The sequence below is a fragment of the Staurois parvus genome, unplaced genomic scaffold, assembly GCF_062004578.1.
Source record: "Staurois parvus isolate SC_StPar_1 unplaced genomic scaffold, SC_StPar_1.0 ptg000580l, whole genome shotgun sequence".
Classification (NCBI taxonomy): domain Eukaryota; kingdom Metazoa; phylum Chordata; class Amphibia; order Anura; family Ranidae; genus Staurois; species Staurois parvus.
This window is the reverse complement of record NW_028318376.1, coordinates 160,886-186,966: the sequence shown is the minus strand read 5'-3', so window position 1 is coordinate 186,966 and position 26,081 is coordinate 160,886. Positions and strand designations below refer to the sequence as shown.

Genomic DNA, 26,081 nt, shown 5'->3' with positions numbered 1-26,081 from the left:
CTGATCGTCGCCATTACTAGTAACAAAAAAAAATATTCCAGTATAAATACCGCCATTTGTAAATGCTATAGCTTTCACATAAACCAATGAATTTACATCTATTGGGATTTTTTTTTAGAAAACACATGTAGCAGAATACATTTTTCCCTAATTTTATGATGAAATGTGATTTTTTAAATTTTTTTACTGGACATGTTTAATAGCAAATAGTCATACATATTGTTTTTTTCTCAAAATTATCGGTCTTTTTTTGTTTATAGCGCAAAAAATAAAAAATGCACAGGCGATTAAATACCACTGAAAGAAAGCTATATTTGTGGGAAAAAAGGACAAAACTTTCATTTGGGTGCAGCGTTTCATGACCACGCAATTGTCAGCCAAAGTAACGCAGCGCCATATCACAAAAAATAGACTGGTCAGGAAGGGGGTGGGGGGAGTCCTCTGGAGGGCAAGTCATTAAAAACAACGAAAACACACTTGTGCTGAAGTCCCACTTAATATTAAATGATTTTTTACCATACATTTTATTAAAAACCATAATAATTAACAAAATCAGTGTATGTAACTATTGTATTCAATTCACACATGAAAACACCAGTTTTTAGTTGTTTATTAATAAATTGTGATTTCAAATACATAGTATATTTGCATGTCTATGATTTTTTTTTTTTACACTGTTATCAAATCATATTTAATCAAGTGCACAAAAAAAAGACATGAAAGACCTTTTTCAAATCATTTGTACAGGTTAGCATACACATCATAAAACTGCAATGATAGAAGTCAGCAGAGAAGATTGACAGTTGAATAAGTAAGCTAGAGCAATTTTTAGCTCTGTGTTGTCCATAGCCCCCATCAAAATGTAAAACGTTCTTGGTTGTTTTGGAAGTATCTTGACATATGCCCTGCTTATTTTTGCAAGGTGATTACAATAAGTCCACTATACTGAGACTGTTAGAATCCGAGATTCTCTTTACCATATTTCCTGCAATAAAGATAATAAAATAGTGAGTGATTGTTTATCCCAACAATCCAGATTATGAAGAAGCTGTATGGCAATTGTTTTACACAAAAAACCCTCCATCCCCAGCATTGTTATTTATAAATGTGCTTTCCACTTTGCTTGCTATTTGAAGGAATCAAAACCTCACTTTAATGTACGTGGAGGAAAAGGATTCTGGGAGGGAGAGGAAAACTTTAACATAACTTCGACATGGGTCATGGGTAGGGATGGTCTATATGTTCGAGTCGAATGTACGTTTGACTTGAACATCGGATGTTCGTGTGTTCACTGAACACACGGACATCTGGGGCATTCAGCAGGCTGTTCACCCGCACGTCCCAAAATGCAATGCACTCTGGCAGTGCGTTGTAATTGGTCAAAGCATTGCACCTGATCACAGGTCAGGTGCAATGCTTTGGCCAATCACAGCTGAGTTCACAATAAAAGCCATGATTGGCCTATCATGGCTCACGGCAATTGAGCGGAGCTGGCGGGGACGTCACCGCTAGCTCGACCCAATTGTTAATGACAGTTATGACAGGTGCCTGTTAGACTTACACAACTATCCTCAGCTAGGGGTGACATCACGGCTAGCTCCGCCCAATTGTTTACATCAGACTTGCAAAAGTCCGATTGCGGGAAGTGCTCAGAGGGTGCAGACGGGTTGGCGGGCTTTGTTTTTTTTTTTATTTCAGCGAGTCGGCATCATCATGACAACGCTGGACACCATGATTGACGATGGATTACAACAATGGAACCATCTTTTCTTTTTTTTTTTTTTCTTTAATAAAGGACTTGGCAAAAACAGTTGTTTTGTTTTTTGTTCAATAAAGGATTTTCTCAAAAGCCTGCTTTTTTTTATTTTTTCACACTTTTAACTCTTTAGTGAATGGGTAGGGGCACAAGTACCCCTTACTCATTCACAAGGGGGAGGAAGCTTCAGGGTGCCCCCTTATTTAAACCGTCCCAATGCTCATGGCACGTGGCCTGGTAAGGCCCGGGGGTGGGGGACACACTGACAGGCCTGTGCTCGGATCAAGGGTCTGGTAGGAATTTAGAGGGCCCCCTATGCTTTTTTTCCCCACTTTTTTTTGGGGTGGGGTTCCCCTTAAAAGTCCTACCAGGCCTAAATGGTCTGGTAAGACTTTTAAGGGGAACCCCACACACACATTTAAAAAAAATTTTTTTACCGTCCCTCCTAACCTTCTTACCAGACCTAAAGGGTCTGGTATGGATTGGGGGGGGGACCCCACGCTGTTTTGTTTATATATATATATATATATATATATATATATATATATAAATATATATATATATATATATATATATAAATATATGTCATTTTTATAAATAAATGTCAGTCCTGCTGCAGTAGGTTCTATACATTGTACAGATGTGCAACTTTGCAGGTAGTTTAAGGGACCCCCCAGGCATGATATTTAAAGGAATTTTTAAATATTTTTTTTTATTTTAACGCAATGAAAAATTACTTCCCCTTTGTACTTTTTGAAATGCTCTTTTCTCACTGATTCATGTCCCTCAGGGCGGTACCCAAGTTCCCGTAACCCTTTATGGCCAATAACTTGCATATAAGCCTTCAAAATGGGCACTTTTGAATTTACAAGTTCAAGTACCGTAGACTTGTATTATGTTTGATGTTTGCGGTCGAACTTTTGTTATGTTCGCATGTTCGACCGCAAACCAAACGGGGGTGTTCGGCCCACCACTAGTCATGGGACATGGCTCTCCTCCTATCCCATAGTGTTCTACTCAACATTATGCAGGCTGATCTCCATACACTGTAGGATGCTCTGCATTTTATGAAATAAATGTATAATGCAGGCGACATATGGAGTACAGGTTTGATTGCAAAAAAAAACACTTCTTTACACTGTACATTACCAACTTATTCCTGACCTGTTGAAAAAGATTATATTTGATGTTTTACTTTCTATTGAGCTGCTTGGGGAAACATTTCCACTAATTTTACAGTATTTCTACTGAAGTGAGATCCTATAATATTTGCACAAAGTGGTAGGCTACTGACAAAAACTTTCCACCATTGCTTTTTATATTTTTATGTAAAATATTTTTAATATTACCAATCCTAAACCAGAGTTTATTCATTATTTTTACAAGAAGGAGTTGAAGGAAACACTTTTCCCCCCAAGTAGCATAACATTTTATCTTGCCAAATTTCACATTTTTTCCCCAGTCCCTCTACCTTTTTTAAATATTCAAGAACAGTTGTGTTCAAAATAATAGCAGTGTGTTGAAAAAAGTGAATAAAGCTCAAAATCCTTCTAATAGCTTTTATTTCCATACACACAAATACATTGGGAACACTACACATTCTATTCCAAATCAAAACATGAAGAAAAATATATCAAATTTGTGTTGTTCCTCTAAAAAAATTGAAGAAAAGTGAACATTAGACTGTTCAAAAAAATAGCAGTGTTTGTATTCTTCTTTACAAACTCAAACATTCACTATATAAACTGAAAAATGTTTGAAGATTTTGCTTTCCTTTGAATCACTTAATTAATATTTAGTTGTATAACTACTGTTTCTGAGAACTGCTGTACATCTGTGTTGCATGGAGTCAACCAACTTCTGGCACCTGTGAACAGGTATTCAAGCCCAGGATGATTGGACTGCATTCCACAGTTCTGCTCTATTTCTTGGTTTTGCCTCAGAAACTGCATTTTTGATGTCACCCCACAAGTTTTCTATTGGATTAAGATCCAGGGATTGGGCTGGCCACTCCATAACGTCAATCTTGTTGGTCTGGAACCAAGATGTTGCACGTTTACTGGTGCGTTTGGGGTCGTTGTCTTGGAACACCCATTTCAAGGGCATTTCCTCTTCAGCATAAGGCAGCACGACCTCTTCAAGTATTCTGATGTATTCAAACTGATCCATGATCCCTGGTATGCGATAAATAGGCCCAACACCGTAGTATGAGAAACATCCCCATATCATGATGCTTGCGCAACCATGCTTCACTGTCTTCACAGTGTACTGTGGCTTGAATTCAGTGTTTGGGGGTCATCTGACAAACTGTCTCCGGCCACTAGACCCAAAAAGAACAATCTTACTTTCATCAGTCCACAAAATGTTGCGCCATTTCTCTTTAGGCCAGTCAATGTGCTCTTTGGCAAATTGTAACCTCTTCAGCACGTCTTTTTTTCAACAGTGGGACTTTGCGGGGGCTTCTTGCAGATAGCTTGGCTTCACATAGGCGTCTTCTAATTGTAACAGTACTCACAGGTAACTTTAGACCTTCTTTGATCTTCCTGGAGCTGATTGTTGGCTGAGTCCTTGCCATTTTGGCTATTCTATCCATTTGAATGGTAGTTTTTCGCTTTCTTCCACATCTTCAGGTTTTGGTTGCCATTTTAAACCATTTGCAATAATTTTAGCTGAGCAGCCTATCATTTTCTGCACTTCTTTATATGTTTTCCCCTCTCCAATCAACTTTTTAATCAAGGTACGCTGTTCTTTTGAACAATGTCTGGAACGACCCATTTTCCTCAGAATTTCAGAGAGAAATGCACTGTAACCAGCATGTACAACATTTGCTGCCTTCCTTCCTTAAATAAGGGCAATAATTGCCACCTGTTTTTCAAAGAATGAATAACCTCCCTAATAGAACTCCACACTGCTATTATTTTGAACATGCCCCTTTCAATTAGTGATTCAATTACACAGAATCAGCAGCATGCATGTCATGACTGTTGGGTCTGTTGGATTTCTATTACTCTACTACACCTGCTAGTAAATTATTTGCCATGTAGAAATATCATTTCTACCAAAAACAGTGATTGATCAGGTTAGTGATGTCTGACTGCTATTATTTTAAACACAACTGTACATACATGTCCCAGATTAGTAATAAAGTAGTAAAAGGAGTATTAAAACAGCTCTGGAACATTCACCTTCAAAATAAGTCAGTTCCCATATTCATATCCTGGCAGGTTCTTTTTTAAGGTGCAACATCAGCCAAAACAGTCCTTTTTTTTTAGTTTTGGTCAGAGTATGGTTTTCCCAGTTTTCTGAGACCATCTGGGCAAGAAGTAAGGGGAAACCTCTGCACAGAGAGCAAAGTATTTATGTGACAATAAAGCAATTATTGTGGAGAGGGAAGAAGAGTTAGATTTCCTGTGTAGACATTCAGACAGAAAGTACGTAGGAAATGTGACAAAAATAGGGTGTAGCCCTTCCCCTAATACAGGGTTGTGCTGAGGCTGCTGACATCACATTCAAATTTTGGATGTCTGTACAAGGGAGGCTTTTACAGATAAACAACATGCCTAAAATACATTAGGTGTACATATAATCTTATGGGAAAGTTTTTGTTTAGATGAATGGTCTACAACAGTCTTTCTAAGTATTGTTTTTCCTACCAAAGTATGTTTTTTCTACCTCTAGTTCAAGAAGGGAGGACTTCCACATAGTCTCTTCCATCAACCTCTGCAACAGAGAAATTATATAAGTGCACAGTGTAAGGATGCTGCTAAGCAGTAAACTAAAATTCATGCATATATCATCAACAATGGAGGATCACCCACAAGGAAATGTAAGCAGGTGCCTAGGTCCTGCTGCCACCCTTGGCAGATAAGTTTTTGCCTGCTACCCTGTATTGCATCTCATCTTCTGTCCTCTTTAATGAATAGTAATATATAGTCTTTTGACTGACATGGTGTGCTTTCAGTAAGAATTAACTATTCAAGTGTTGGATGAGGGTGCAAAAAAGCAACTCTATCAATGATTTGTCTCTTTAAAAGACCCTGCATGTGCAGAAAAATATTTGTTTGATTTCCAGTTTTCCAGAAATGCACTTTCATCTTAATTTTCTATTGGTGACTTAGAACATACAGCATTTTTGTAGAGTGGTATCATCCCTGCCCATTGTCTTTTGCTAAACTACTTAACAGCTTTCACTGTTTTCTTATACACAGCATAGGGACTAATTGACTTGTAGTTCTGGTTAAGAACAGGGGGAGCTAAATAGTATTTTTGAGGTAACACAGGTAGAGAGCACAGGCCAGCTCTGGATTTGTGGCTATATCAACTGGAATAAAACATATACAACAAAACACGGTCAGTGGTAACAGATAGACAAGTTCATTGTTAGGGCTTACATAAACGTTACAGATGAATCCACAGCAATGACACCACAGCACTAAGGAATTGCTAAGGCTTAGAGATGTGTCAATACAGAATACTCTTCATGGTCATTCTTGGCATTAACATATATGCTTTCCCAGTGCAGCCTCTTCAGATTGGGGAAACATTCTATCAAACAATAAAATGAAAAAAAAGGCACAGAGGCCTAGTTATCAGGTAGTGCACTGGGCCTCTGTGCCCTTTTTGTTGTTGTTTTTATTTTTTATTGTTACATATATTTTAGCAAACACCAATAGCAAACCTAACCCTTTTTGCTGCTTCATTTTCTAAATATGTACATGTTGTTTGTTCATTGCTTTATTCAAAAAGGAAAGAAGCTAAAGTACTAACAATACTTTTCAATGTATTAAAACATAATGGCAATCTAAGCTAGGTACTGTACACGGTTTCTTTACAATAGTCTGTACAATAGTCTGTACACTATTTCTTTCAGTGAACTGAGTGTTTTTGATCAGGGCAAAAGGATTATGTGCGAGTGTGGTTTGGGGATTTTGATTTGCTCTCCAAGTTAGGTATGTTACTGAAGAGGTAGCGGGGTTGACCTGCGTGGGTATTTAGAGAGCTTATTATGGTACAAGAAATTGACTGTTATACATTGGTAGGGTTACTGATGGAGAGGGCAGTATGTAAGAAATTAACATATTACTTTAAAAATACTTAGCATAAAATACAAGGCAGCACAGTGTACTATATTTTAGAAACATCTCCTGAAACTGACTGTTGTCTTGACCTCTTCTATTCCTCCAGTGATAAATTCAGTGATTATCAATACAATGAACAAATGTATTCAGTGCTCACACAATGATGAATAGAATAGTAACAGATAAGTACACATGGATGGATAAATGAAAAAATAAAACTGACTGTACAGTGGGTATTAAGATAGTTGTCAAAAAGTCAATATGTCCATACGATGAGCAGAATGAGGAAGAAGTGGATCGAGGCACATGGGATGGGACCTGCAGCCCCTTGTCAAGGATATGGGGAATCCCTCGAAGACAAGCAGAAGAAGCTTGTCTTCTCTTCCTCCAATACTTTGCAATTGACCATTCAGCATGATGGGCAGCCTCACTGACCAATAACAAAGTGTGTGATAGGGGACAGGGCGTCTAGTAAAGTTCATGTTTGCAAAACAGATCACCCTAGAATATAGGGCTGCCATTTAAGTTTGCATGTTTTTTTTTTTTTGCTGCAAACTAGTCTATACTGTTGAAAAATGAATAAAAAAAGAAACTTCACCTGGTCTGATAATTACCTCTACAGCTGTTGCCTGAAGTACATATGATATTCCCAAAGGTGCTTTAACAAACTCATACAGTAAAATTCTCCAGCACATCCATATACAGTTGCAAGAAAAAGTATGTGAACCCCTTGGGATTACGTGGAGTTTTGCATGAATTGGGCATAAAATGTGCTCTGAACATCATCCAAGTCACAACAATAGAACACAGTCTGCTGAACATAATACTACACAAACATTAGATGTTGCCATGGTTTAATTGCACATAACATGTAAACATTCACAGTGCAGGGAGGAAAAAGTATGTGAACCTTTGGACTTAATAACTGGTTGACCCTCCTTTGGCAGCAATAACCTCAACCAAACGTTTCCTGTAGTTGCAGATCAGACCTGCACAACGATCTGGAGTCATTTTGGACCACTCCTCTTCACAAAACTGTTTCAGTGTAGCAATATTCTTGGGATGTCTGGTGTGAATCGCTCTCTTAAGGTCATGCCACAGCATTTCAATGGGGTTGAGGTCAGGACTCTGACTGGGCCACTCCAGAAGGCGTATTCTGTGCTGTTGCAGCCATTGTTTTGTTGAATTACTTGTATGCTTTGGGTCATTGTCCTGTTGCATCACCCATCCTCTGCGGAGCTTCAGTTGGCGGAAAGATGGTCGTACGTTTTCCTGCAAAATGTCTTGATAAACTCTGGAATTCATTTTCCCATCAATGACAACAATCCGTCCAGGCCCTGAGGCAGCAAAGCAGCCCCAAACCATGATGCTCCCTCCGCCATGTTTCACAGTGGGGATGAGGTTTTGATGTTGGTGTGCTGTGCCTTTTTTTCTCCACACATAGTGTTGTGTGTTCTTCCCAAAAAACAACTCAATCTTGGTTTCATCTGTCCACAGTATATTCTGCCAGTAGTGCTGTGGAACATCCAGGTGCTCTTTTGCAAACTTCAAACGTGCTGCAATATTCTTTTTGGACAGCAATGGCTTCCTCCGTGGTGTCCTCCTATGTACTCCATTCTTGTTTCATGTTTTCCTTATTGTAGATGTGTCAACAAAAATGTTAGCATGTGCCAGAGATTTCTGTAGGTCTTTAGCTGACACTCTGGGATTCTTCTTTACCTCATGCAGCATTCTGCGCTGTGCTCTTGCAGTCATTTTTACAGGACGACCACGCCTAGGGAGAGTAGCAACAGTGCTAAACTTTCTCCATTTGTAGACAGTCTGTCTTACCGTGGACACATGAACATCAAGGCTCAAGGAGATACTTTTGTAACCCTTTCCAGCTTCATGCAAGTCAACAATTCTTGATGGTAGGTCTTCTGAGAGCTCTTTTCTGCGAGGCATGGTTCACATCAGACAGTGCTTCTTGAAACCAGTAAACCCAAAACAGGTGTGTGTTTTTTAAGGGCACGACAGCTGTCAGCAACACATCCAATATCATCACACTGATTGGAGTCAAGGTTGGCTCACTCCTGGCTCCAATTAGCTCTGGGAGAAGTCATTAAGCTAGGGCCTCACATACATTTTCCTCCCTGCACTGTGAATGTTTACATGTTATGTGCAATTAAACCATGGCAACATCTAATGTTTGTGTAGTATTATGTTCAGCAGACTGTGTTCTTCTATTGTTGTGACTTAGATGACGTTCAGAGCACATTTTATGCCCAATTCATGCAAAACTCCACGTAATCCCAAGGGGTTCACATACTTTTTCTTGCAACTGTATATATATATATATATATATATATATATATATATATATATGGGTTTTTTTTGTTTTTTTTTGGGGGGGGGGGTCTACCATGCAGTGCACAAAAACTAAACACAATGTGAACAAAAAAGTGCACAGGGTGTGGCAATGGTCCCTTTTCAAAGAGGAAGGACCTCCCTGAGCTAAAGGTAAGTAGGTAAGAGGTTCTCCTAAAGAGAGCCCACCCAGAGCAGGGGAAGAAGGAACCCAAAGGCCACACATCCTGCCTCTAGACTTCAGGACAGGCCCAAAGACCCACATCCTACCATCCTTGGTGAATGAAAAAGGCACACATAAAAAGAGAAGTTACAAAAAATAAATACAACAAAGGTGATGATGTGCAATACAATGGTTAGACCTTGTAGCTTGGTAACAATAAATACCCCGGTCTCAGCCAAAAGGCCTAGTTCATGAAGCAATGTCCTGCACATCCAGATAAAGCCTCCATAAAAGGTAGAGGTTTGTTAAAAACCCCCCCATTAAAATGTACTGGTGAATATTCTTTGGGGCTGTGACGAAGGGTAAGCGGGACAGAACACACAAGGCAGATGGCAAACACTTAAAGCTTTATTAAAACAGACAACAGTCACTCAATGGGGAGTAGTGCAGGGAGAGAGTCCAAAATACTTGTAATCCAGCCCCGGTGGGCAAAGTTAAAGTCTCTACAGCAATTTGTAATCCAAGAGGCAGTTCATAAGCAGTCAGATAGCACAAGAGAAGCATACACTCACGCAAAGCTGATGTGGTGGTCTCAGGCAGAGCTGATGTGGTAGTCTCTGGCAAAGCTGATACTGTTTCAGGCAGGGCTGATGTAGCTTCTGGGGTCCCCCTTCCTCCAATGGGGCTCAGGCAGAGCTGGGGGGCCTCTGGAGTCCAGCTGGACCCCTCAGTGGTTGCCCAGCAGAATGGCTTCAAAAGAGAGACCAGTACTGGCCTCTTAAACCCCCTGAGCAGAATGAGAGGTGGGGGAGGGGTCATTAGCAGGCGACAATGAAGAGAATGGACAGGAATGGAACTACAGAAATTTAATTTGTAGCTGTAAACAGAAAAGACTGGTTGGACCGGCTGGACACTGAAACAGGATAATTGGATTTGCAGCTGTAAACAGTGTAACAGTGGGGGAAATACATTAATACAACAGTAAGGCACTAATTAGTGGGGAGGATATTAGAATTAGGCAAACGACTGGTTGAACAGGATAGACACAATAATTTAATCTGCAGCTGTAAACAGTGTAACAGTGGGGAAAATACATTAATACAAAAGTAAGGCACTAATTAGGGATGTATACACTAATTGAATTTGGGACCTTTTGTGGAGGGGGAGCCTTAATTACAGCTAGGGGCCTTTGGCACACAGGAGTGAATACTAATTGGAGGAGGCTCTTCCTATGGCCAGAAGGGATTAGGAACAAGGAATTAATACCTGGGGATTAATAACTGGGCTGGCAGAGAACTCATATCGTGACACTCCGGATCAGTAAGCAGGAATTGATAATTGGCCGGGCCCCTATACCGTGACAGGGGCCCACTCTTCCTTGGCTTTTTGTTTATGGGAAACACATAATGCATTTTGTTCAGCCCTTCACTGAACGGCCAAGCGTTTGCCATAAGCAACCTCAAAGGTAGCGAAAGCCACATGTGCATAAAAAACCTAGACTGGGCACCAGTTTAGTACTCTCATAGTGACATACCTGCATATGTGTTTTCTAGTAAAAGTAAGCGCTTGACCGGTCCTTTAACATGGATTTGAGTTTTCTCAACTTCATTTTTGTTTACAGGGCAGCTCAGGGAATGCATCAACCCTTTGTTAGGGATTTCATAATAGCTGATGAGGTCCTTAACGTTGTGGAAGTATATTTCTTGTACACCTTCAGCTGCCTAAGGAAGAAAAAAAAATCAGCCACATTTTGTGTAGCTCACATAAATGAACCTACCATGATTTTGATAACTTTTGTGTTTCCGATAAATATTCAGCATTCCAAGCAACCTTTAATAAATCACCTAATTTTTGGGAAATGTGAATTATTTTAATAAAGTTTATGTCGGTAATTATTTGCAGATATGATTTTGACAAAATTCTCTCAACAGGCATTGATCAGCTGGGCTCTTAGTAAACTATATTGCTTGCTCATAAGCAAGGCTACACCCCTTTCTGGCCTATTGCATAACAACTTTACACTGTATTTCTTAGCATAGTGTTAAATAAGGGCTTCCTATAGAAAGGTAGTAATCAAGTACTGGGATTATGTACATATGCATATTGCAGAGATTGGTTGGACACATTCAAACAAATTGGATGTTGGCTGACTGCAAGCCTCCCTGATGTACAGTATTTTCATTGACATGCATGAACACAGACCATGGTATCATGAATATTAAGTGGTAAATGTAATATATTAGCGATATTGTAGCAATTTAATATCCTTTTAAAAATGCATATGAACAATGTTACCATTGTGCTAATATATTAAAAATGTTTGGTTTGCTGATTTGCTAATGCTGACATGTGCCTGTTAATTAATGTAAAGTTTACATTTTAATGGTAAATCCACATTAGGGGCATATTTTAAAGCAGTAAATTTGACATTCACAAAACATTATTTGCAGATATAGTCAGCAACTGTAATGTAAAATATATGCATCTGGGAGATACACCTGCAACAAATCTTTTGTGAATGTAACATTTACTGCTTTAAAAATATACCCCTAATTGTCATAACAAAATTGCTAATATTCTTATCCGGTTGCCGACCAGTCACAGTACATATACTGCAGCAGTGCGGCACCGCTGCACAAAATTACATATATATACGTGGTGAGGTGCGCTACTGCCCTACCCATGCCGCGGATCGCGACCACGGGTGTCAATCACCGAGTTTTGACCGGTGATTACCCGCTGGAGCCCGGCGATTACCGGCAAACACTGACAAGGAGGATGGCTGCAGTGTTTTCACTGCGGCTCTCCTCCCTGTCAGTTTGAGCACACTGATCCAGATAGCAGAGCACAGCTTTTCGGATAAGTGTGCTACTGTGAAGAACACACCCCCTAGCAAAACACTCTGCTCACACAGTTAACCCTTTGATTGCCTCCAAATGTTAACCCCTTCCTCCCCAGTGCCATTAGTACAGTGTCCGTGTTTTTTTTTGCACTGATCAATGTATTGGTATCACTGGGGGTGTCAGTGACCCCAAGTCAGTTCCCCCGCAGTGTCAGAATGTCCGCCGCAGTCCCAATATAAGTTGCTGATCGCCGCCATAAGTCGCTGGTAGCTGCTATTATTAGTATGAAAAAAATAATAAATTCCAATATATATACCGCCATTTGTAAACGCTATAACTTTCATGTAAACCAATTAATTTACACGTATTGGGATTTTTTTTTAGCAAAGACATGTCGCGGAATACATTTTGGCCTAAATTTATGACGAAATTTGATTTTTAATTTTTTTTTACTGGACATGTTTTATAGAAAAAAGTCCAAAATGTAGGTTTTTTTCCTCAAAATTGTCAGTCTTTTTTTTTTTATAGCGTCAAAATAAAAAACACACAGGCAATCAAATACCACCGAAAGAAAGCTCAATTTGTGGGGAAAAAAGGAAGTTAATTTCATTTGGTTGCAGCGTTGCATGACCGCAAAATTGGAGTTAAAGTAATGCAGCGCCATAACACAAACCGCTTGTGTAACCTCTTTCTTTAGCAGAAATACTGCTACAGGGCGGCACGGGTGCTCAAAATCACATATATATACGTGATTTGCACTCCCGTGGTTTTTACGCCCCTTCCAGATATTGTCAGATTGCCCTTCAGTACACCAGTGATCACATTTAACCCCTTGATTGCCAGGAACACGCTCATACACAATAAACCTCCATTGCTAGTATAGTGCCTGAACGGATCAATATCTTTGATCAGATCAGCACTATACCAGGGTTCACATTAGTATAGCGTCCCCAAAAATTGTCAGGGCAGGGCTGTGGAACGGACAGGTAGGCCTAGTGGCAGGGTAATGCACTGGCTGACGACAACCACCACCAACAGACCGAAGTCCCTCAGGGCGCAGAGTCTAAGTCCCAGGCTGCCCTTCACCAGAATCTGTCCACAGGACTACTATTAGTCATATACTCCACAAATCTGGCCTTTATGGAAGTGTGGCGAGAAGAAAGCCATTGTTGAAAGAGAGCCATAAGAAGCCCCATTTGCAGGTTGCGAGAAGCAATGTGGGGGACACAGCAAACATTTGGAAGAAGGTTCTCTGATCAAATGAGACCAAAATTTAACTTTTTTGGCCTAAAACAAAACGTTATGTGCGGCAGAAAACTAACACTGTACATCACCCTGAACACACCATCCCCACTGTGAAACATGGTAGTGGCAGCATTATGTTGTGAGGATGCTTTTCTTCAGCAGGGACAGGGAAACTGGACAGAGTTGATAGGAAGATGGATGGAGCCAAATCCAGGGCACTCTTAGAAGAAAACCTGTTAGAGTCTACAAAAGACTTGAGACTGGGGCAGATATTCACCTTCCAGCAGGACAACGACCCTACACATACAGCCAGAGCTACAATGGAATGGTTTAGATCAAAGCATATTCATGTCTTAGAATGGCCCAGTCAAAATCCAGACCTAAATCCAATTCAGAATCTGTGTCAAGACTTGAAAATTGCTGTTCACAGATGCTTTCCATCCAATCTGACAGAGCTCAAGCTATTTTGCCAAGAAGAATGGGCAAAAATGTCACTCTTCAGATATGCAAAGCTGGTAGAGACATCCCCAAAATGACTTGCAGCTGTAATTGCAACGAAAGGTGGTTCTACAAAGTACTGACTCAGGGGGGCTGAATACAAATGCACACCACACTTTTCACATATTTATTTGTCAAAAATGTTAAACAATTTATCATTTTCCTTCCACTTCAAAATTATGTGCTACTTTGTGTTGGTCTATCACATAAAATCCCAATAAAAAACATTTACATTTTTTGTTGTAACATGACAAAATGTGGAAAATTTCAAGGAGTATGAATACCTTTTCAAGGCACTGTATGTATGTATGTATATATGTATATATTAGCATAATTATGACTATAAATACATTTATTGGAATACCTTACCTGAACCATATAATGTCCATGACTGTTTTCAAAAATTCTGTATGCGTAGATTATTCTTCCAAACCTATCAATGAGGGAAAAATATTCAAATGTTTTAAATAAACAGAAGAGAATGTTAGTGTTTGCTCTGAAAATCTTCTGCATTTTCTGTCAGTACAGGACTTAAAACTGTGCCCATTTCTGGCTGACAGAGGCAAGTGGGCCCCAGCTTCACAATGCCACTAGTCATTAGGTTGGAACTGACTGACACTAAGGGAAAGACTATAACAGTGCTAAGAAATTTATTAATTTTTTATTTTGCAAATAAAAAAATATTTCAGGATATACTTGAAAAAAATGTTGGTGTTTCTAAAAAGCCCAGTACTACCTGCAATGCCTTCTGGGAGACTGTATGAAATCATAGTTAAAGTGACTGTAAAGTTTATTTGTTTAAAAAAAAAGAAAAACCCCAAAAACAAAGATGTCATACTTTCCTACTTTTTAGGTTCCCCACTAGCACTCTTGGCTCCTCCTTTTCTCCATGTGCCACCATAGGAATATGCTTCCTACTGTGGCACACTGGTAGGCTCAATCCTGAGCTGAGTTATCTGCCTCCATCATTGCCACACAGCGTGGCTCCCCCCTCTCCCACTCCCTTTGATTGATAGCAGCAAGTGCCAGTGGCTCCTGCTGCTATAAATTGGCCCTGTGAGGAGGAAGAGAGTGAAGAGAGCTGGATCGAGTATGGGCTCAGGTTAGCAAAGGGGGGGGGGTTGGTGTATGGAGAGCTGCACACAGGAGGTTTTTTACCTTAATGCACAGAATGCATCAAGGCAAAAAAAACTTACCTTTACAATCACTTTTTTTGTAGTGCTTAGAAGCAATTAGGAGCATTTAGTAGAGCTCTTCCAGAGACAGGGATTCTTTACATTTTGTGTTAGTCCATTAGAGACAATTTTAACACTTTCAAAATAATGAAAAGGTAAAAATTATTCAAATATAATATTTATAGAAAAAAAGGTATTGCAAAGGTAGCAAAAATATAACAATGGAACAGCAAAACAACCAGGGTTGAAATATGAAAATACAGTATGTATCAAGTCCTGTTTCAGCAAAATCCAATCAATGAGCAAGATGAGTGCAGGGCTGTCATAAGACTTGAAATTCCTTCCTCCTTTTGATGATACAGGAGAGCTGTCACCTGCAGGGCAGCCCCTATTCTCTTCTCCAGAGAGGGTGTTGACAAAAATGATCAATTAACTGGCGAAGCAGTGGCCATGGGATGTCACTGTGTTTACAAGCATGCCACAGATCTAGTTTTCTATAGGTATTATTGAATACCTACATGTTACAGTCTGCTAACTTGTATATCAGGGGTCTCCAAACTTTTCCAACAAAGGGCCAGTATACTGTCCTTCAGACTTTAGGAGAGCTGGATTAGGTCCAGTGAGGCTAGAAAATGTCCTGGCCCCAGCATCAGTGAGAATAAACATGGTCTCAGGGTTATTGGTCAGTAGGAGGAGTAGTGCCCCACCATTTGGTATTAGTGGGAAGAATAGAACACCATCCTTGGTTTCATGGGAAGAAGTACAGCCCCATTGTTGGTCTCAGTTGGAGGAATAGTGCCTCAAGGGCCGGATAAATGATAGAAAAGGGCCACATCTGGCCCTCAGGCCACAGTTTGGAGACCCCTGTTGTATATTATTGCCCAGCATGCAATTACCTTTTGAATGGATATAAATATGATAGGTTTCTGATGTCCAGTTCACATAGGAGAGGCAATGTGTTTGGACTTAAGCTCTGCTCATTAGTAAATATTCCCTTAATCTGGCAGTACTGTTGTTATGAAATACACTGTAGTATTGGGTTCTTTGCTAATAACCACCCAGACAGGAATGTAGATTCAGCCTGTCCAACTGCTGAGCTATTTATGACTGATAAGGGGTTTGAGACCAGAAGGGATATCTGGTAAGATTCTAATTGCTCAAGCTTAACAGTTTGATGGTTTTATGAGGGCACCCTCTCAGTTTGAAAGGGCTTACATGTGTCCTTTCAATGGACTGATAACAATGCCCTGTTATTTCATGTGTCCAGGCCCATAGCCTCTGGTTTACTCAAGCCAAATGCCTATGGAGATGCACTTTTGGAATTATAGCTATATTCTGGAATGGGTGTCATGGGTGCTGCCTTTCTTATGCTGGATTGTGAAATCATATCGTCAAAGAATTAAGCTCCACCAAAGTAGTTTGCCATTCTTCCTAGCAATTCAAATTTGATTTAACCAGTTCAGTGGGTTGTGATCTGTGGTCACAGTGAAGTGCCATCTATAGAGGTACATTTGCAACTGCTGGAGAGCCCCCATGATTGTAAGACACTCCTTTTCAATTATGGAGTATGCTACTTCCCTGGCTCAGGTAGAGGATGGGATATTCCTCTCCAGCATCATCCACCTGGCTCAGGACTGCAACCATTCCATAGGCAGTGGAATCAGTCTGCACTAGGATACAGCAGATGTAGTCTGGAGCCTGTAGCTCAGGGGCGCTGGCCAGCACCTCCTTCAAGGCTTGAAAGCCTTCTCACATTCTGGTGTTCAAGACACCATTATAGTCAGTTTCTTTTTATTTAAGTCAGTCAAAGGTTTCGCCAGGCTACTGTAGTTGCATAAAAACTTCCTATAGTAGCCAGCTGTCCCCAAGAATGACATAACCTGCTTTTGGTTTGAGGGGTAGGTCAGGCCATGCCAGGATGAACCTTTTCTGTTTCAGGTCTCAGAGTGCCTCCTACCTCCCTTTAGAACCATTTTAGGCATTACTAAAATTGTTGCTTCTCTCCAAAATTAATGTTAAAAAATTTTTTTTTTTGTTTTGGTATATGTTCCTCCAGGAAGTGAACAGCGCCATTTGTTTAACAAACCCTTGCTTGTTAGCCTAGAAAATGACCATTACTGTTCACTAACATTCAGCTCCCATTTGACTTTAATGAGGTTCAGATTCAGCACCCAAACCTTAGTGATGTTCGCCAAACCTGCCCCAAACAGAACCCAAGTAGACTTCTCAACTTTATACAAAAAATACATTAAAAAAACCAACACATTCCCTTTAAGGATAGCATTCTCTAACCTGACAGTTTATTTCTAATACAATAGCTTCTTCTACCTATCAAGAAGCTCTCTTTTGTGACTGCTGGACTTTCCAACCGAGAGGTGCCTGCCTGGGGGAAAAAAAATACTATCTAGCAATTGCAAATTAGCAATATAAAAAACGTTGGCAAAGAAAATGTTTTGCTGTCTGTTCATTAGACTAAAAAAAGAAGAAATTAGGATTTCTTGCAAAAGCAGGTGCTAGCTGCACATTCCATTATTGGTTGAGCTGGAATGTGTAATATGCCTAATGTGTGTAAGGGATAGTACACCCTGAAGTATGGCTTGGACAGGAGAACAGCATGAGTTCCTGGTGGCCATGTGGGCATAAGATGGCAAGGAGATTCCCAGCAGGTATGAAGGACTGATAACCCAAACAGAAGGCCCCCTTGAGAGGGAACTGGCTTAACAACGAATCACCAAGGGACAAGGGACCCTCTTACATTTTTTTTTATATTTTAGGTAAAATTAAAATTTATTGTTGTATTTTTATTGATGTGATCAATTTTGTAATTTAATTTAATGTTTATAGGAAAAAGGGGTTAGGGACACAGAAAATCGATAATGTATATGGTTGGATATAACTATTTACTTGTGAAATACAATAAAAATACAATTCTAAAAAAAAATAAAATGTATGGATTTACTACATGGTAAATATATGAATAAAAGTGTACATACATAGGTGAATGCATATGCTTTTTTATATTTTTGTTCTGTATAAAATCTAATATTAACTGATGATTTGTAAACATTTTTTACATTTTCAGTTGTTGATGGGGAAATTGCATACTTCATATTTCCTAAATAAAATTGTCTAACAATATCTAAGTTATCTTAGCTGACTTCATGCCAAAGCAATGTCATTACAGACTGACCATGTCCTTAAAAGGTCATGTTGCTTGCATTGGGGGTTGGCCATTCCTACCAACTAATCCTGCATATACTATAGGTAACACTTGGAATAATAGTCTCCTCTCCAGAGCTGCATCTTACATGCATCTGGTCTGATTGTCTGCGCCATACCCTGCAAGTGGGTGGAATTCTGTGGCGTAAAAGGCATCTTTAGTTAAGTATTTTTGTTATATGTGCTAATATTATTATTAGCTGTATCTGTCATTACCTAATTAAATGTTAAGTGTTTGGGTGATTTCTCTTTGCACACCTCGAATATAACCCCAAAAACTTAAAGCCGAACTATAGGCAATTTTTTTTTTCATTTTGGATAGAGCAAGGTAGGGTTGTAACCCCTGTCAGGTTGTTTTTTCAACATCTGTGTCCCATTGTGGAGATTTCCCTTCACGTCCTGTCCCATAACCAAACAGAGAGTGAGAGGAAATCTCTGCAAATTAAGGGAATTCCTTAGGGACCCCCAGGTCAGCAGAACTGGTGTCACCTTTGGAAGATTTCCCCTCTCTTACGTTTCTGAGGACAACCTTGGACATGGGATTCCTCACTCTTTATCCAACAGTTTTATTACCTCAAGCATAACTGCCTCTGTGAGTGTAGTCTCTCCCCTCCCCAGACTTTGCTTTTGCTGCATCTTATCTTATCTGTTCTCCTTTCCTTTTTTTTTTTCTTTCCTTCCAACTCCAAAACATCTCTTCTAACCCTTTGTGATCAGTACTGCTTTGACCTGAAGAAGGGGACACTCCCCGAAAGCTTGTCCTTAAAATTGTTTGTTAGTGCAAATAAAAAAAGTATCACGGACAGTACTCAGTTGTTTCTGAGGACAACCTAAAATTTGGGATTTTATTTTACTTTCAATAACGGTAAACAGGACACATAGAGAGGGTGAATCTCCATAATGGGGGCACAGAACGCAATAAAAACTGACAAGTATTCTAATCCCTCTGCTTTCTATCCAAAACTAAAAAAAAGGTTTTGCCTTTAGGTATACTTTAAACTATCACGTAACTGTGATAGTTGTTTGTTCATTCTTTTTCTAGTGTGTCAAAATAAAAAAGTGCAACATTTAAGAAAAATCCTTTTTTTATTTTATAAGTTTATTGTGTGAATATAATTATAAATAGCACAGTAACACTTGTTATTTTCAAACTATTACTAGTCAAACTAGAAAAAATATATTTATTGCCTGTAGATTTATTTGAAAAACTGGATAATATGTGCAAGACAATATAGTCAAAAGAGAGCTTTTTCTGCTAACCCACACCCCCTAAAAATGTACATGAAATGCTTTGCTATTATAAAAAATGACACTTATTTCCCAATCAAAAGGCTCATAACAATCTAAAAAATGCTGTGGTTCATAAAGTGTATTCAAGTGCTGAGCTGAAGTGGAAAATATTGTTTCCAGAAGACTTACATAAGAAGAAAATGCCTTAGATAAAGCACCTAGCTTAAATCTTGCCACCCAAAGTCTGTCCATCTTCTAAATTTTAGGTATTTATACATATTTAAATCTATATGATAATGCTGTTGGGCCAAGCCGATGTAATTGTCTTCACAATCCCGAAAAGTTAAAGTGGTTGAAATTGGCAGAAAATGTAAGTGTGTAAGGCCAGTAAAACTTTTTGCTTGCCCAGTTTTGTTTTTCTTCTTTAACAAACTTGAAAGAACTAAATACTGTATTTCCATGTTATATTCACATGCCAAGTGTCTATTATTGTATCTAAGACACAAATGTATTAAGTACCCTCAAGGACCCAAGAACGGCTGCTTCTACATGCCCCCCTCCCTTTTGTCATGAGAATGGAACAGTAGCTTGCCAAATGTATTTGAAGCAACAAACATTTTTGCAGCAATAGTCACGCTTTAAATAAATACATTCTAGTACACAACTGTTTTGCATTTAGGTAGGAATGCTGCATGCAGCAAATGGGAACAGCAACAGTCCGTGCCTCATTACATAAATCTTTCTTTTCTATGGTGGGACTGGAGTGGGTGTACTTATCAAATTGCACCACCAAACCCATGAAATACACTATATTGCCAAAAGTATTGGGACATCCCTGCAAATCATTGGATTCAGGTGCAATCATCTCCATGGCCACAGGTGTATAAAATCAAGCACCTAGGCATGCAGACTGCTTCTACAAACATTTGTGAAAGAATGGGTCGCTCTCAGGAGCTCAGTGAATTCAAACGTGGTACTGTGATAGGTTGCTACCTGTGCAATAAGTCCATCTGTGAAATTTCCTTGCTACTAAATATTCCATGGTCAACTGTTAGTTGTATTAAAACAAAGTGGAAGCAACTGGGAACAGCAGCAACTCAGCCATGAAGTGGTAGGCCACGTAAAATGACAAAGCGGGGTCAGCGCATGCTGAAGCGCACAGTGCGCAGAAGTCGCCAACTGTCTGCAGAGTCAATAGCTAAATACCCCCAAACTTTGTGGGGGCTTCAGAATAGTATAACAAAAGTGCATAGTGAGTTTCATGGAATGGGTTTCCAAGCCTTATATCACCAAGTACAATGCAAAGCGTCGGATGCAGTGGTGTAAAGCATGCTACCACTGGACCCTAGAGCACTGGAGACGTGTTCTCTGGAATGATGAATCACGCATCTCTGTCTGGCAATCCAATGAACATGTCTGGGTTTGGCAGTTGCCAGGAGAACAGTATTTGCCTGACTGCATTTAGCCAAGTGTAAAGTTAGGTGGAGGGGGGATTATGGTGTTATTTAGGGGTGGGGCTTGGCCCCTTCGTTCCAGTGAAGGGAACTCTTAAGGTGTCAGCATATCAAGACATTTTGGACAACTTCATGCTCTCAGCTTTGTGGGAACAGTTTGGGGATACCCTTTCCTGTTCCAACATGACTGTACATCAGTGAACAAACAAGGTTCATAAAGACATGGACGAGCAAGGTTGTGGTGGAGGAACTTGACTGGCCTGCACAAAGTCCTGACCTCTACCCCATAAAACACCTTTGGGATGAATTAGAGCGGAGACTGTGAGCCAGGCCTTCTTGTCCAACATCAGTGCCTGACCTTACAAATGCGCTTCTGGAAGAATGGTCAAACATTCCCATAGACACACTCCTAAACCTTGTGGACAGCCTTCCCAGAAGAGTTGAAGCTGTTATAGCTGCAAAGGGTGGGCAACTCAATATTGAACCCTACAGACTAAGACTGGGATGCCATTAAAGTTCATGTGTGTGTAAAGGCAGGTGGCTGAATACTTTTGGCAATATAGTGTACCATCACTATATTGATAAAAGTCTGGTCATCTGGACTGCAAGTGAAAAGTAGAAAAGTACTTTTTAAAGCAGAACTCCATGTACATTTCTTTTGTCCCATGCAGTGGGGCTGTGTCCTCACTGCATGGGTTAACTGCTCATTTTGTCCAGGGCCCCAGAAAAGCTATCCTTACCCTGTCATTCAAACCTCCCAAAAAATGTCTCTCTCCCACGTCCAGGGATGGACTGTTCCTGCCGTCTCCATGACCGGAGCCTTTCTATAAGCATGATGATGTCAGAAACAGCGTATTCACAAGACTGCTAGCATGCAGGGGACAGAAGCAGATTAGGTAGGTGAAAAGGTTGAGAAAGACTGGCCTACAGGATATACATTCAGGACAACACAACCCTCATGTCTTTCAGGCAACCAACCTGCCTAAAACAACGGCATATATCCCAGCCTGCAACCTGCAGACACATGTTTACCACTACTTATGTGCCTGTACCACACTCTGAGTAGGTATAGAGATTAAGGCGCACATTTTATTGCAGGTTTTTGGGTGTAGTGTATATAATGACATACTGTACATGCACATGTTTACCTATCTAGACTTTATGTGGATGAGACAGGACAAACATTTTGTCAGGGAATAAACTAGCATCATTTTACTACTGTGTCACATTTACCCAGAAATGGATACATTACTGATGACCTGATACATGTCTATAAATAGCTTTCTAGTTCCACTGATCTCTGCGGACCTATGTTTTTCTTAGATTTTTTTTTTTGTTTTTGTGCTGTGCTTGTTTATATTTATTTATTTCAGGTACTTATATAGCACTGTCAATTTACACAGCACTTTACACACATATATATATTGAACATTCACATCAGTCCCTAACCCTCAAGGGGCATACAATCTAAGGTCCCTAACTCACATTCATACATACACATATTAGGGCCAATTTAGACAGGATCCAATTAACCTACCAGCATGTCTTTGGAGTGTGGGAGGAAACTGGAGCACCTGGAGGAAACCCATGCAAGCACAGGGAGAACATGCAAACTCCATGCAGAAGGTGCCATGGTCAGGAATCAAACCCACAACCCATTTTACTGCAAGGCAGATGTGCTAACCACTAAGCCACTGTGCTGCCCCAGTATATAAGTATGTGATTTTCAGGTATTTGTATGACATCATACCTGATGAAGAGAATTAATCATTCTAGATAGCTAACAAAGAGTATTGCCTATATTTGCATTTTCCTATGGCTAGCTCAGTAAACTATTTTACTGTTTAGGTTAATAGAGTGGGTTACAGATAAACAATTTATAATATATTAGTGTAGAGATGACCCTGTTAGCATGGTTGAAAGAGCTGGTGTGTGTATGTATAAATATATATATATATATATATATATATATATATATATATATAATTTTTTTTTATTATACTGATTACTAATGTATGCTACCTCCCACTTAATTGACCCATCATGAAACTTTAAACTTACAAGATGCAGAGACATAGGGCTCCAGAAACCGATTCACTGTCCCTCAGCAAGTAACTTCCATTCTTTCCTTTATGCAGCAGAAGATTTTCAGCAGTTTGCTTACTTATGCCTCCGTGATAATATGGAAGATCCATTTAGTAATTCAGAGAATAATTCACATGAAAAAGCAAAAAATAAACAATGTGCATTGATATCTGTGTGCTTACTATTCGCAGCTTTGATGTGTGTGTTTGGATATGCTACAAACATATACCACAGACAGGAAATACTAAATCACCAGGTCAGTGGTTTCCAGTTTTCTCTTAATTTAGTGTACGTAAAATGCTCCTATTATTCTTATATTCCAGCCATGCATGTAAAATCTGCCATTCTGTGGGAAAATTATGGCCAACCCGTTTAGAAACAATTAGCAAAAGTGTTCTCATCCCAGAGCAGACAAGACTACATTCACTCTGGCACTCCTGTGTATAGCTTTTCTAAACACAGGAGAAGTAATCAGGATTGTGTTAACAATCTTTATATTTCCCAGATACCTTTTTAATGCATTGACATTTCTGTTTGAAGTGGATTTGGCCAGATCTACATGCATTTACAGTGGATCCTGGATGCACAGATTTTTATTTCCTGGATCATCATTGCTCTCCTGCACATACTGGGTGGATTTACTAAAACTGGAGAGTGCAAGATCTGGTGCAGCTTTACATAGAAACTAATCAGCTTCCATTTTATTTTGTCAGAGCTTGATTGAACAAGCTGGAGTTAGAAGAATGCAAATTCTGGTGCATTGTAGCTAATCAGTATCTAACTTTAGCTTGTTCAATTAAGCTTCGACAAATAAATCTGGAAGCTGGTTTCTATGCACAGCTGCACCGGATTTTGCAGTCCCCAGTTTTACTAAATAAACCCCATCTTGTCACATCCTTGAATATCACCATCCTTGAACACAGATTTCCTGCATCCTTGTGCCCCCCCCCCCCCTTTACCCCCCAACTCCTCCACCTTGGGCCTTTTCTCCACCGAACTGATACTGAGACATTCTTCCTTCCATTGACCAGCAATATTTCCTACTGCTGCACTCCATGGGGTTGATTTACTAAAATTGGAGAGTGCAAAATCTGGTGCAACTGTGCATAGAAACCAATCAATTCCTTTTTTTTTTGATTGGCTATCATGCAGAGCTGCACCAGATTTTGCACTCTCCAGTTTTAGTACATCAACCCTGATGTGTAGTACATTACATAGACTTTACCCCTGCATTCTATATGCTATGTTGTGCATTACACAATCCTGAGAAAAGTGTTTTCTCACCAGTTCAATAGTATGTGCATAACTCTCAACAGTCCCAAATTGTGCATGACTTTGCAGACTTTTCATCTTATTGCCACGCTCTGTGTGCACAGCTTTGTTCTGCATCACCCTGCTTTAGGCTAGGTTCACATCTGTGCATGTGGTGCCACTGCGGATCTGCACAGAAATCCGTGCAGCCGCACCACCTGCACAGAAGACTGCGGACCCGCGGGTGGATTCCATTAATTCTAATGGCACGTCGCCCGCGCTGGAAATTGCAACCGCACTGGGAACCGAGGTTCCCATGCAGGCTGCGGTTTCCAAAGAAGTATAGGGACCTCTTCCCTGCGTGTCCTGGGGCATGGGAGTCCATTCAAATGAATGGGCTCTCGTGTCTGCGCAAAATGCGTACTGCACTTCTGCACTGGAAATTGCAACCGCACTGGAAACCGAGGTTCCCATGTGGGCTGCGGTTTCCAAAGAAGTGCAGGGACTTCTTCCCTGCGTTACCTGGGGCATGGGAGTCCTTTCAAATGAATGGGCTCTCGTGCTTGCGCAAATGTGGACCGCAGGAACGCACATATGTGGAGCAGGGCTTACTGCCTAATTACAGCTGCAGATTGCCATCTAAGCTCCGCTCACTGCAATGGGAAGAGTTGTGTGTGTTACAGCTAGCTTGGAGCTCTTTGTCTTGCTCACACCTGGTTGTAGTGGTAAACGTTACAACTCTGGGCACTAATGTTGTCCCCAACCCCTTTTGGAACTACTGCTCTCCTCCACCACCACTGGGCATTCCCCCCCACTGGGCACCATTGTTTTCCACCACTCTTTGGCCATTATTGTTCCTCTCCACCCCCACTAGGCACCATTGTTTCCCCATCCACCTCTGGGCACTAATTGTTTGCCAACTCAGACACTGGGCATTTTTCCACCTATCAGCCCATGCACTTTTTCCTTCCCTAACCACAAACACTGACTCTTTATTTTCTCCCACTGATCCCAGGGCAATTTTTAAATCCCATGGACCACTAATTTAGGGCATCCCTCCATGATCACTGCATACTATATGTGATGTTGTGTGGTCGTGTGTTATATACAATGCATCCAGAAAGTATTCACAGCACTTAACTTTTGCCACATTTTGTTATGTTGCAGCCTTATTCCAAAATGGATTAAATTAATTTTTTTCCTCAACATTCTACAAATAATACCCCATAATGACAATGTGAAAGAAGTTTGTTTTGAAATCTTTGAAATTTATTAGAAATAAAAAATGAAAAATAACACATGTACATAAGTATTCACAGCCTTTGCTCAATACTTTGTTGAAGCACCTTTAGCACCAATTACAGCCTCAAGTCATTTTGAGTATGATGCTACAAGCTTGGCACACCTATTTTTGGGTAATTTCTCCCATTCTTCTTTGCAGTACCTCTCAAGCTCCATTAGGTTGGATGGGGAGAGTCGGTGCACAGCCATTTTCGGATCTCTCCAGAGATGTTCAATCGGGATCAAGTCTGGGCTCTGGCTGGGACACTCCAGGACATTCAAAGAGTTGGCCCGTAGCCACTCCTTTGTTATGTGAGCTGTGTGCTTAGGGTCATTGTCCTGTTGAAAGATGAACCGTCTCCCCAGTCTAAGGTTCAGAGCGCTCTGGAACAGGTTTTCATCAAGGATGTCTCTGTACTTTTCTACATTCATTGCTGTGAATACTTTCTGGATGCAC

The 26,081-nt window shown here is 40.1% G+C and overlaps 1 protein-coding gene across 2 annotated transcripts; it reads right to left on the bottom strand.

Moving 5' to 3' along the window:
• Positions 1-595: 595 nt before the first annotated feature.
• LOC149450190 (SH2 domain-containing protein 1B-like) lies at positions 596-23,278 on the bottom strand. 2 transcript variants are annotated; one of them, XM_089692229.1, is made up of 5 exons: positions 23,069-23,278; positions 14,299-14,362; positions 10,878-11,064; positions 5,410-5,476; positions 596-985 (listed from the first exon to the last, which is right to left on the bottom strand). In XM_089692229.1, the coding sequence occupies exons 1-4, from the start codon at positions 23,200-23,202 to the stop codon at positions 5,436-5,438; spliced, it is 426 nt and encodes a 141-aa protein (XP_089548355.1). In that variant the 5' UTR covers positions 23,203-23,278; the 3' UTR covers positions 596-985; positions 5,410-5,435. The 2 variants fall into 2 exon arrangements, with proteins under 2 accessions (XP_089548355.1, XP_089548356.1); XM_089692230.1 differs by having other exon boundaries at positions 5,429-5,476.
• Between the last annotated feature and the right edge of the window lie 2,803 nt (positions 23,279-26,081).